Source organism: Penicillium verrucosum, assembly GCF_028828655.1.
Source record: "Penicillium verrucosum strain IBT 35672 chromosome Unknown utg000002l_segment0_segment0, whole genome shotgun sequence".
In the NCBI taxonomy this organism is placed as follows: Eukaryota; Fungi; Ascomycota; class Eurotiomycetes; order Eurotiales; family Aspergillaceae; genus Penicillium; species Penicillium verrucosum.
The window spans coordinates 850,623-862,639 of record NW_026643211.1 but is presented as its reverse complement, the minus strand read 5'-3'; the positions used below and the strand labels follow the sequence as shown (position 1 = coordinate 862,639).

The 12,017-nt window shown below is 47.7% G+C and overlaps 3 protein-coding genes across 3 annotated transcripts; 2 read left to right on the top strand and 1 right to left on the bottom strand.

Annotated features, from left to right (window-relative positions):
• Nucleotides 1-1,781: 1,781 nt before the first annotated feature.
• Nucleotides 1,782-4,825, top strand: N7516_005941 (putative MFS monosaccharide transporter; the record flags this gene model as incomplete). The annotated part of the gene is made up of 4 exons (XM_057218661.1): nucleotides 1,782-1,925; nucleotides 2,051-2,182; nucleotides 2,283-2,751; nucleotides 2,820-4,825. 4 exons carry the CDS (start codon nucleotides 1,782-1,784, stop codon nucleotides 4,823-4,825), a joined length of 2,751 nt encoding a protein of 916 aa, XP_057072752.1.
• A 651-nt stretch (nucleotides 4,826-5,476) lies between these two features.
• Nucleotides 5,477-7,180, bottom strand: N7516_005940 (putative MFS sugar transporter; the record flags this gene model as incomplete). The annotated part of the gene is made up of 1 exon (XM_057218660.1): nucleotides 5,477-7,180. One exon carries the CDS (start codon nucleotides 7,178-7,180, stop codon nucleotides 5,477-5,479), a length of 1,704 nt encoding a protein of 567 aa, XP_057072751.1.
• A 2,978-nt stretch (nucleotides 7,181-10,158) lies between these two features.
• Nucleotides 10,159-11,590, top strand: N7516_005939 (uncharacterized protein; the record flags this gene model as incomplete). Its single annotated transcript, XM_057218659.1, has 3 exons — nucleotides 10,159-10,419; nucleotides 10,466-10,680; nucleotides 10,729-11,590. 3 exons carry the CDS (start codon nucleotides 10,159-10,161, stop codon nucleotides 11,588-11,590), a joined length of 1,338 nt encoding a protein of 445 aa, XP_057072750.1.
• Between the last annotated feature and the right edge of the window lie 427 nt (nucleotides 11,591-12,017).

Genomic DNA, 12,017 nt, shown 5'->3' with positions numbered 1-12,017 from the left:
GTTGAGTCTCATCTTGGCCTAGACGAATCGGCTGGTTGACAAAGACAACCCTGGAAGCAGTCAGGACACTCAGTACCTTCCAAGTGAACTCCTGGGAAGTAGGCATCTTAAATAACATTGACTAAAATCACCTGGGCAGACCCTTTCGTACTTTTCTATTTGCTAAACAGAAGGTTCCTACGCCTCGCTTAGAAGCATTGAACCAAGGACCTGCACCTACATTCCCCCATAGCGAAAATCTTGTTCGGTTTCTGGCATAACCTTGGGACAATATTTTAACATGTGATAGGCAGTAGAGTAGTATCCAGTATTTCCTTCGAGATATATCGGTCGTCGGTACATTTATCCATTATGTAAAATGCATATGCGAGCGGAGAGAAGGCTACAATAAAACACATAACAGCGGGAATTACTAGCAGTCGAACGACCGAGGGGTTCCTCGCGACTACATACTGGAATAAGAAACGCAGCCAAGGAGCTAGCAGGTAGTTCATTGTAACGTTGCGAAGCCGTTGATCTCAGGGGGTGATGACCATGCGCCGTTGATAGCCTCTTGGCATGTTCGCATATTGCCGGGAACTTGTGAGCTTAAAACGAAGAGTCATCACAGTGTTCAAACGAGATTGCGGAAGCAAAATATAGGGGAACAGTGAGTGTGCATAGTACCATCAAACCCACCCAGTGACAGTAAATATCATGATTGGGATGCACCGGTCTCTCGAACCAATCGCTTTGTGTGCCAAGCTCAGAGTCTGCAGGATTTGCGGTGGATAACTTGACCAATCCGTCGTGCGCGAATAGGAGACCGATTGGTTGCCCCGAACTGAGAGTGATCTGGGGGAGAATATCAAATTCGAGCTCAAGCCTGCTGCTTCGGTGTAGGGAGTAGGCGAGCTGCAGCGTTTGTTTGGCCTGATGTATCACACTCCAAAATTGGCGAATAGATGGCTGTCGATCGCAAACCCCAGAACCGCCGGGGAGTTCATAACCTCGCAGCACTCAAGGAGATCTAATATAACTAGTGACTCCTACGTGGGTATTGGACTCGGATAGATGGAAGCGCTCATGATCGATAAATTGCCTCTATAGGCGCGGAGCAGCATAGCCCCTGACACAGGTAATCGGATAAATATCCTGCGAACGAGAGATCACAATAGTGTACGTCGTTATCCGCATAGTATCACATCCTAAGAAAAGCTCAAACTGGTGCCTTGTCATGGATTGTATCTCGTCTGTTGTGCCAGGATGCTCATTGGGTGAAACATAGGAGATATTTATGGACAATCCGACAGAAGTAGTAATTGTGTACTCCGTATCCGTACTGCATACTCTGTAACTGTGAATTTGAGTATTTGAGTAGATGAGTAGATGAGTAGATGAGGAGAGTTGAGTATTTGAGTTGATTGTTGACTCAGAAAGGCGGTGATTGGCGGACCAAAACCGGGGTAAAGGGTCCCTAATTTTCTTTTCTCCCCACATTCTTTTTGGATCGTCTTCACCTTCTTTTTCTCTTCTTGTTCTCTTCCCCCTTTTTCTCTGCCTCGATATCTATCAACTTTTTGAATCCGGTCCTTCATCCCCCGGATTCGGACTCCGTCAGGAAACGGGACCATGACGCCTCCACACACGCGCCATTTCTGCCCGCTTACGATCGCGATTTTACAATAAAAATTGAAACCCTCACCCATCTACAATACTCCATGCTACACCTTGGCTTGTTATAAACGAACTGTTCGGACTATCCGGACTGTCCGCTAGGACAGTCCACTGTCAATTTCGCCATGGAGGGTCGTCAACAAGCTACCCTGGGTGTTTCGATCACTTTTTTCTCGATCGCCTCTATATTTGTTGCCCTTCGCTTCATTTCCCGAATATTTGTGGTCAGGAAGATTGGGTTACACGACTGGTTGATGTTGGTCGCATGGGTAGGATCCCTCGACTTGATCCCTGCATGTACCCGGGGATGTCGCGACAACGGACTCGGTCTATTGGCGAACCGGGCACATGATTGGAACCTCGTGTTAGACCTCGGAGGCTAACCAGTCTGCAGATAATTTCCTTTGGCTTTTCCTTCTCGCTATTCTTTGCCGTCCAAAAAGGTCTTGGTCTCCATTCGACTGACATTAAGCCGGAAGATGAACTCGCTTTTAATAAGGCCAATTATGCGTTCACGGTCCTCTATGTCAGTTACAACTGCCCTTTGTTACCCCCGCCATTGTTACTCCGCTTTGTTACTCCGCAGGACAACAATGAAAAACAATGGCATGCTGACAACCATTTAGAATCCGGCGTTAATGGCCGTCAAAACCTCGATCCTTGTCTTCTACCTGACCTTGACGCGCAATCAGAAGGTTTTCCAATATGCAAACTATGTCACTCTGTTTGTAGTGAATGCAGCGGGCTTTGCCTTAACTATGGTCAATGTTTTCCAATGTCGACCTATCGGCGCAGTGTTCTTTTCCGACGTCCCGGCCCATGCGAATTGCACCGACATTGTCACCCTGTACCTCTCCTCGTCCCCGGTGAATATTATTACGGATATCGCTATCCTGTTGCTTCCGATGCCGCTTTTGACAAAAATGCGCCTACCTTTCAAGCAAAAGATAATCTTGGTGGTCACTTTCTCCTTTGGTTGCTTTGTCGCCGTGGTCGATGTGGTCCGAATTGCGTTTCTTCAACAAGCTGCCATCTCCCGCTCGCTGGAAGTCAAGTCAATTCATATTCAAAACATTGGAGGAGTGGACTTCAGCTGTACGACTCCTTTATCTCCCATATTTAAACTTAAGCTATCGATTAGGCTAACAGCGGGAATTTCGCAGGGCACGCGTCGCTATCTTTCATGTGGTCTGTCGTCGAAGTCAACCTTTCGATCATTTGCGGTTGTGTCCCAAGTCTAAAACCTCTGGTCACTCGTCTTGCCCCGAAATTGATTAGAGATACAAATGATACATCAATAACCTCTTCGCCTCCCGGACTCTCTGCAGGCGCAGCAGGGGAAAGTCAAGCTGCACTGCCACCTCCAGCTGCAGTCCCGGGTTCGTCAGAATTCCCATCGTTATCGCCATTGCCACCGAGCAATGACGGAAATAAAGGTCTACAAAATCAAGCTGGAGGTGTCTCTGCCGGTCGACCTAGTTCCCGGAACTCGGAGCCCATGGGTATATTGGATTTCCTAGGTCACCCGGAAACAGCAGCTCTCGATACAGAGGGAGGAACCCATACTAGCGCATCTTATGCACCTGATATCACATTCTTCGATTTTGTCAACATGAAGAATCCGGAAAGTATGCTGAAGCTAAACAACAGAGAGTCGATTGCGCCAATTGCATTGACCACACTACTATTCTTCCTTTGGGGTTTCGCATACGGCTTGCTTAATATTCTGAATTCCCAATTCAAGACTATCGTCCATTTAGGTCCATGGCATTCCTTGGGTCTCCATGGCGCGTACTTCGGCGGATACGTGGTTGGTCCTCTGCTAGTTGGCCGACCTGTCTTGAAAATATGGGGCTTCAAGTCCACGTTCATAACTGGACTTTGCATCTATGCCTGTGGAACTCTCATATTTTGGCCTTCTGCTGTTCTAACGTCGACACCTGCGTTCATTTTGTCAAATTTCATTGTCGGGTTTGGTCTAGCAGTTCTTGAGACCGCGGCAAATCCGTTCATTGCGCTGTGCGGACCACTTGAGAATTCCGAGATCAGACTCAATATTTCACAAGGCGTGCAAGCTGTGGGAAGCGTCTTATCGCCGCTCCTGGCGAAACGGGTTCTCTTCAAGGATGTCCAGGATGTCGCATCTTTGGTTGATGTACAATGGACATATCTTGGCATTGCTCTATTCGATGTCCTGTTGGCAGTGGCGTTCTATTATCTACCAGTCCCCGAAGCATCAGATGAAGATTTGGAAGAACTGGCAAATCGACGCCGAGAAGACAATATGACCAAGGTAATCGGCATTCCGGTCGTTTGGCTGACTCTAGGTCTGGGAATATGGTCTCAGTTCTTCTACGTGGCCGGACAAGAAGTCTTCGCGACAGCACTCCATCGTTTCGTTGTTTCCGTTCGTCCAGATTCATCACTCGGATCATTCGATTTGCTGACCATCGGACACAGCGTTTTTGCCGTGGGTCGCTTCTTGGCCGCATTTGCGCAGTGGTTCCTTAAACCACGCTGGATTCTGATGGTCAGCTACATCGGTATGATCGTCTGCTCCATTCTTTGCATGAAAACAAGCGGCACAGCCGCAATCGTCATGGCAATGCTGCTCTACCTCTTCGAGAGCGGCGCATTCAGCATTATCTTCGCTATCTCCCTACGCGGTACAGCCCAACATACGAAAACAGCCGCGGTCTTCATGACGATGGCAGTCGGCGGCGGCACCTTCTTCCCATTTGCCGAGTACACCGCATACCTTTCACACGGCGCGTCATATTCCTTCTGCGTTATAGTCGCGCTCTTCTGCGCCGGTGCCGTCTTCCCCATCTACCTCAATCTCGTACCCGCCGTGAAAAAGCAAGTCGACCCTGTTCCGAATGAGTATCTCCGCCGTCACCGCCGCCGAAGTCGGAAACCGGTCGACACCATGCATCGCGAAAAGGACAATCCTGCTCTTGGTGGTGTTCTTTCACGTCCCCGCAGTCTCGCATCGAATCCAGACCACCTACCAGATCTTCTCCTCCCGGAGGAGATTCACCAAAATTCACTTGCTCATGATCTTCCAAGGGCTAAATCTAGCACTAGCTCTAGCTCGCGTGTCAATTCGACTTCCTCTCGCAATTCTGGCTCGAAGCAAAGGTTCTCCGCCACAATCAACGATTCATGATCGTTGCTCGGCTAGCTGGATTGCTGTCTTTGCCTCTTTACTTTTTCCTCTATACCTCACTACACTTGCGAACCCCTTATGATACCCTTCGCTTTCTCTTTTTGGAATTTGTGACAAATATTTTGTTACGTATTTTCTCCGTATATATTTGGGCGGCAATCCTTTTGTTTTCCGTTTGTTTTGCAGCATTTCAGCGCTGTTGTTTTGACCAAAGGCTCTTGGGCTTCTCTCTTCGCTTAATATTTGGCCCAGTGATATTCGATCAACCTCATAATCAAACTTGGCTTATGATCGGAATCAATTATTCTAATAACAACCCTCGATCTGTTTTATTCTCGGCTACAAGTGTGCTCTCGTATGCAATATGCCTACCCTGTCCGCCGGGGTTTCGCCAATGACAACTGCAGCTCAGCCACCGATACTTGGGAGATGTGCATTTTTACTCCTATGACCTAAGTCCAAGGTACATAGCTGCATTCTGTCAAAAGAGGTCATACAAAAACGTACACCCTACTAACGAAGACTACTCAAGATGAGAAGAATTTCATAATCAGGTAATGCATATATATTTCTGATAATGTGAGACGAAGCTAAATTAGGAAATAACCCATCATTCATGAACATTGTGTTGGTCCGGTGGAAAGAACAGTCTCAGGGGTTGTGGGTGTCGATCTGCTCCGGCTTGCGCATGCCGCCCGCAATCCACCGCCAGCGCTTGATCAGGTTGCTCGTGTTTAGTGAAACCAGCTTACTCGTCGGCATCAAAAACAACTCGTCGATCTCTTCCAACGTCTTGTCTTTCGTCTCGGGCATGAAGAACAGCTGGTAAACAAAGCCGAGCGCGGCCAGGCCGCCGAAGAAACCGATCGTCAGGCCGGTGTAGGACATGGCCTTCTGCATACCCTCAAAGTTGTATGTCACGATGAATGACCACAAGTAAAGGAATGCGGAGCAAATCGCCATTCCTTGGCTGCGGGTGTTGAAATCAAAGCTCTCGGCTGGGACCACCCAGGTCAGGCACGAATATGCTCCGAAGAACGCCATGTAGATCACCAGGCCGGAGAAAAACAATCCCAAGGCAGTTGTCCTGTGGGCATTGAAGTAATCGATACCACTGTTTGTGTATAGGTAGCCGACTCCGACCAGCGCTAGGCCGACGATGAACATCAGGATGTTTTGTGCCCACACACGTCGGCCGAACCTGTCCATGGTGAATACGGCAGGAATCGTTCCCAGGAACAGGGCGCCACCGCCCACCATCGACATCAGCACTGACTCGCGGTCGTCGAAGTTCATCTTGGCCATCAAGTTCGACATGTTGTACATGACCGCATTGATTCCCGTCATCTGACCGAAGAAGATCATCGCGGTGGCGTAGACAAGCGCGCGTCGGTTGCGGGGCTGTCTGCACACTTCTAAATACCTCTGGTACCAGAGCTCGTCTGCGGACCGCTCGACATCGTGTTTGACAGTGACCTCCATCGCGACGTACTCGTCCAGACTCTTCGGGTCCGACATATCGCGCAGCGACTTCCACACCTCCCACGCGCGGCCGTACTTGCCCTTAGATACCAGCCAACGAGGTGATTCAGGCAGGAAGCACATGCCGACCAGCAGGATGGTTGAGAACAAGAGGGACGAGCCCAGCATCCAGCGCCAGCTGCCTGACTTAACGTCAAAGAATACACCGCCTGCTGCGTATCCGATGATCTCTCCGAATGCAATCATCAGCTGGTATACGGACACCAGGTTTCCGCGCACCGCAGGCGGGACACACTCGGAGATATAGATACCGACACAGCCACCTTCGATTCCGATACCGATGCCGAGGATGAATCGGCCGGCAAATAGCATTGCTACATTGCGGGATCCCGCGCAAAGTCCTCCACCCAGTGTATACCACAGACAAGAGATGATAATCGAGTTGCGTCGTCCGAAATAGAAATTGAGCGGTGTCATGATGAGAGCGCCGGCCATTGCGCCGAGTGGCATGAGTGAAGAAATCAGCGAAATGTCAGTCGCCATTTTCGGGTCGTCCATGCTGGCCCACTCGCCAGATGCGATGAAGTGCTTGCGAATACCGGGCAGCGCGCCGGAGATCACAGACTGGTCTAATCCACTAAGCATTCCGCTAAACGCGGCGAACACACCCAGCGTGATAACTAGCATGCGTGGGCTCCCCATGCGCACTGGTATCTGCGCATATGCGATCTTGTCATACACTGTTTCGTTGCTGAGATACTGTTGGCCACTTAGGTCACGTGCCTCGATCTCCTGCTGACGCTCCTCGGGCGTGAGTTCATCGTCGATGAACTCTTTGCCGATGGCGTCGGGCTTTTCAACATGGTCGCTCATTTTGTGTGGGTTGGAGCGATCATGTAAGAAAGCTTTAGGATTAGAAGGGAAAGAGAAAAAAGGGTGGACGAGACTACCCTAATGCCCTCTATATAAGGACTGTTTTCCAAAAAGTCTGTCTGCGGGATATTATTCTCCCCCCCCATTCCCCGACCTCCATGCCCCAGACCCCCACAGGACCCACAAATTCCCCAGACTATCCAATTAACTCTTTTCTTTTCTTTTTCTTTAAAACCATCGTCGCACATTGTACCAAGTCTGTGTTATTGTGGCGTTGTGTAGGTTTCAGTCTAGTAATATATACAGGGAATGATGCGTATTAGGATGACAGCACCTTCAATCATAGTCAACCTGAAGGCTCAGAGTTTGGACTGCATAAACAGCTGAAGTGGGGTACGTTAGGAAGTCCAAAGCCCCTGTCCTTCCCCCAACCCCCTTCTCGTCAATATTCTCCCTCAAATGCCTTGGCATTGCAACAAGCCCAAATTCCAACGTACATTCATTTTGTAATATTACAGGCCTTAAGCCTTTTGTTGGAATGGTCGGGAACTTACGACCCCAACATGACTAGCTTAATCGAGTAATGAGCGACGCGAGTTCCCGAGTTGACCAGAAAATTTCCCCGCAGCCCCACTCTTTTCCCCCAAAGACGTTAATCAACTGACAAATGGAAGGACCAAATGGAAGAAACCGCACGGAACCGGCACGGGCGAGGTTTCCTTCGCCCTCAAATGCCGGCCCGGATGGCTCCGTTAGACCGGGGATTGGCTGGGGCCCCGACTGTTTTTCCCCGAAGACTTGCCGATAGGAACATGAACCCGGGGAGATCAAAGCCGATGGAGAGATACCAAGACAAAGGCTGAATCCATTACCGATATTTAAGCCACGTCTTCCGTGTCTTGGGATAAGAAGCATTGAGGCCAGGTATTTCAATTATAGCTTCTACAACCAACATACATCTAACCAGTGTATTCCCTTCTCGTGTGTAAGTAAGTACACACTACTTCGCAGATGATATTATTTCCCCACGCCTCAACTGCGGCACAGTATTATATAATATGGGGGCGTAAGACACACAACACATAGTCTTGCCGACGATATCCCGAGCTCGATTCCAGGCGAAGAAACTTGTCTAGCCTTGACACATGCGGCGGCTCGGACCTCGTCCGAAATTACCCCATCATATCATCCATCCCTACATGGCAACTTTCGTCCACGCTCATCCTGTTTCTTGGGAGCGCCAAAAAGTAAAATCCCCCCGGGTCAAAGTCACCTGTAGCGAGCCAATTCCCACTTTATAACTACAATATGGACTTGTTTATATTCGACTCCTCTATATTAAACCACTCAAATAAGAGTTGCGCTTAATCATGTTAGTAACTCTTCCACTGTCGGGAATCCCCCCTTCATCTGCTGCCAAGAGGGATATCCCTAGTCCATCGGTTGATTGAGGGCTTATGAAATTATGGTTTGGCAAGACCGGCTTCCCCTGCTCCGAGTATTGATGTCATGAGATATTGCCACCCGAACCTTCCGATCCCGTAAAACCTCCCATGGAATGGGATCGGCGGACCTGAATACCCCATACCTTGTATCATTTACCCATGGGGTTCCTCACCGAAATCCATTTCTGCATTTTCGGCCCCCTAATCAAGCCGTACCAAGATAAGCAACATTGCTGAATCATTTTCGTGGGCCCAGAAAGGGAGGCGGCCCGAGTCTAGAAAGGCTAGAAAGGAAGGATTAATTCCGATCTCACGATCATTTCCTCTTAACAGGGCTCTACCGGCCACCTATACTCCGTACCAGACGCGTATGGGAGCCTCATGCCTTCTAAGATTTTTACTTGGCAGTCTGGCCTAGCTAACGACATTGGGATTGCTAGAGCGATCTGCAATTACTTTCCATCTACAACACAGGCTTTGTGGTCAAGTGGACTCTCAATCTATGGTAGAGATGCCAAACTCGTTAGTTAACTAGTATCTTTCTACCACTTCTCCATGGGCCAGAACCTTGTAATCGCCATACAACATAATTGTCAAAGCTAAACTCAACGCCACGTTCCCCGCAAACCATAGAGCTGTTGCTCTATGAGACCTAGCAAGCGCCTGCCTTGGCTGCCCATTGAAGCATAGAATCGCCGGGCCTTAAGACCAGACGGCAGAATCTCGTTCAGAGCTATATCAGGCTCTATACCAGTCGTGGTGTTCAAAGGATTATACATTGGCATTTGCGGTGCCTTGGAGGCCATACAACTCATCCAAATTCTGTTTTTTTCTGTTTCACGCAGCAAAATCTGAAATATATGGAATTTAATTATAAACAATACTTAATATGTTGGAGCATCATCCCAGCCATGCATATTTGCTGTTTCTTTGTTTGCTACAGACTGAGCCTTTGTTAGTTTGTTTGCTTGTTTGCTACAGAATGAGATGAGCCTTCCTTGTTCAGATGGTTTTAACAGGGTATATAGACCCCTGCATTTCTAGTTTTAATAGATTAATCATTCTTCTTCTGCTTTCTCCCCACCTAGTAGTAATCTACACAACAACATATATTTTGTTGGTGGTGCTTCAAGATTCTGTTGTCGCGGTTCCTGCAATTGGTAAGTTGAAGGTTCCCGATTTCTCATCAGATTTTGATTGCCAAGGCGCCAACGTGTGGCTCATGTTGATACAAAGTACTAACTACCAATAACCTCGCTTTTTAACCAATGACTACTGTGTCAATTTTGATGAAAGTGGCTGTGGGGCTAAGACGCTCGAATCAGATTACTAACTGGCCAGTTCCGGCTGCTCTGCTATGCATCTCTTACGCTTCCAATTTTATGGGCGCGTAATCAAACACTCGTGTCAAAATGCTATTTTAGGATTTTTCTTCATTAATAATCAGCTTGAAACTGCGCTAATATAGTATCAATGGCTATATAGATTCCCCTTGGACCCTTAATGACACTGATCATTGGATTTCTATTAAGTATGAACGATACCATCGCTACCCCACGTGGCTGGGTTAACGAACCCGACGGCCGAGGGACGTGGAGTATTCTATTCACTTGTGTTATCACAATCGTTCTCTGTTGCTGGACGTCTGTGGCCCCAAATTTGCCTGCTAAATCCGACGGCCAATTCAAAAGATGGATATACAAATTCGATCTTGCTTGTATTACGCTACTCGGATCTGAATTCATATTGATGCTATCTCTGGGCCAATGGTCATCCGCGCGTCGCTCTGTTAAAGTAAGTACTTATTCACTTCCAGGTGATGTTGAAGCTAACAGAGCAGGATTTCCATGAGGCTGGATATACGGAATGGACTATCAAGCATGCCTTCTTCGCCGATATGGGAGGCTTTTTTATCAAGCCCCTAGAAAACGACTTACCTTCATTCCCTTTGGACGCAAAGCAGCTATACATCCTGGTTAAGGATAAATATGTCGAATATCCGAATCTGAATGAAGAGGAAATCGAAGATAGGAATAAATCAGGTGGACTAGCTCGGTCAGTGCAAAATTACTTAACTTCTATATGTTATTCTTACCTATCTAGATTGTTCACAATAGCGCAAGCCCTCTGGTTTACCCTGAACTGCATATTTCGTTTTGCTCAGGGTGTTTTTGTTACCACTCTTGAGATCACTACTCTTTCATTTATTTTAGCCTTCCTAATAACATCATACTGCTGGTACCATAAACCCATGGATGTCAACAGGTCGATCACTTTGCAGCTCAATACCTCTGTGACTACAATTCGAAACAACCATCGAGTCCCCGGATCGAAGTGGTTTGAAACACCATTTGACTACCTCTCGCGGGACCAAGGGTTTCTTGCTCGATTTTGGAGATATTACATGCAGATTCTTCACTACATGCATATACCGCTGGCAACTCGGCCTAAGCGACGACCATACGATCGCATTCCAAGTCATAATTTCCTGAATGCGGATACCCGTGCTGAGATGATCGCCGCCCCGACAATTGTTTTTTTTAGCGCTCTGTATCTCATTGCGTGGAATTCTCATTTCCCCACCGCAGTGGAAAAATTACTATGGCGTATTGCTAGTGTGAATACCCTAGCCTATGCGTTGATTGGAGCCCCCCTTTCCGCATACTTTCAGAAAACTATGTTCCGAGCAGACCTAAGACAAGCAAAGGCACAAGCTATGTTGAACCACAAACCAGAACCCAAAAGATGGATCGGCCGTCTTGCTTCAAAGCTTAGGAATATTGATCCTGAACATGATCCTCAGTTAGAAATTCCTCTTCGGGCTTTGATTCCAGTTTCCTTTCTGTGTTGTATATATTGCGTGGGTCGAGGGTTTATCTTGACGGAAGACTTGATTGGATTGAGAAGCTTGCCGGAGAGTGCTTTTCAGACGATTTCATGGTCGAGATATATACCTCATTTCTAGCCCTAAGTGGTTGGATCAGGTCGATTTATTTGAAATGGCCCATGAATATAACATAACCTTTAGGTCGCACGATGATAGAAGGGTGCCACTCAATTGTTTTGTGAGGCCTGCCGCTAAGACAATTTCACTAATCTTCATACATTTCATTTCGTCTGTCGTCCAGCGCATCGTGTCGTCAAATCAGAAGCTTAGGACGACTACTAGACATTTTCGGATTGCAAAGGGTTCCTAGCCCAAATGGCGGTATATACGGCAGAGCACTTTCTTAAAATTGTGTATTTCCCGGAATGGCTGCGTAGTCACTGGCTTGGTCAAAGGCCATCGAGGTAAATTGCGGGACTAAAATCTCAATTGGCTTGAATTGTGCCATTTGGCAGAAATAGACGTACACAGCAATGTATGGTATGGACGACATATATGTATTTCT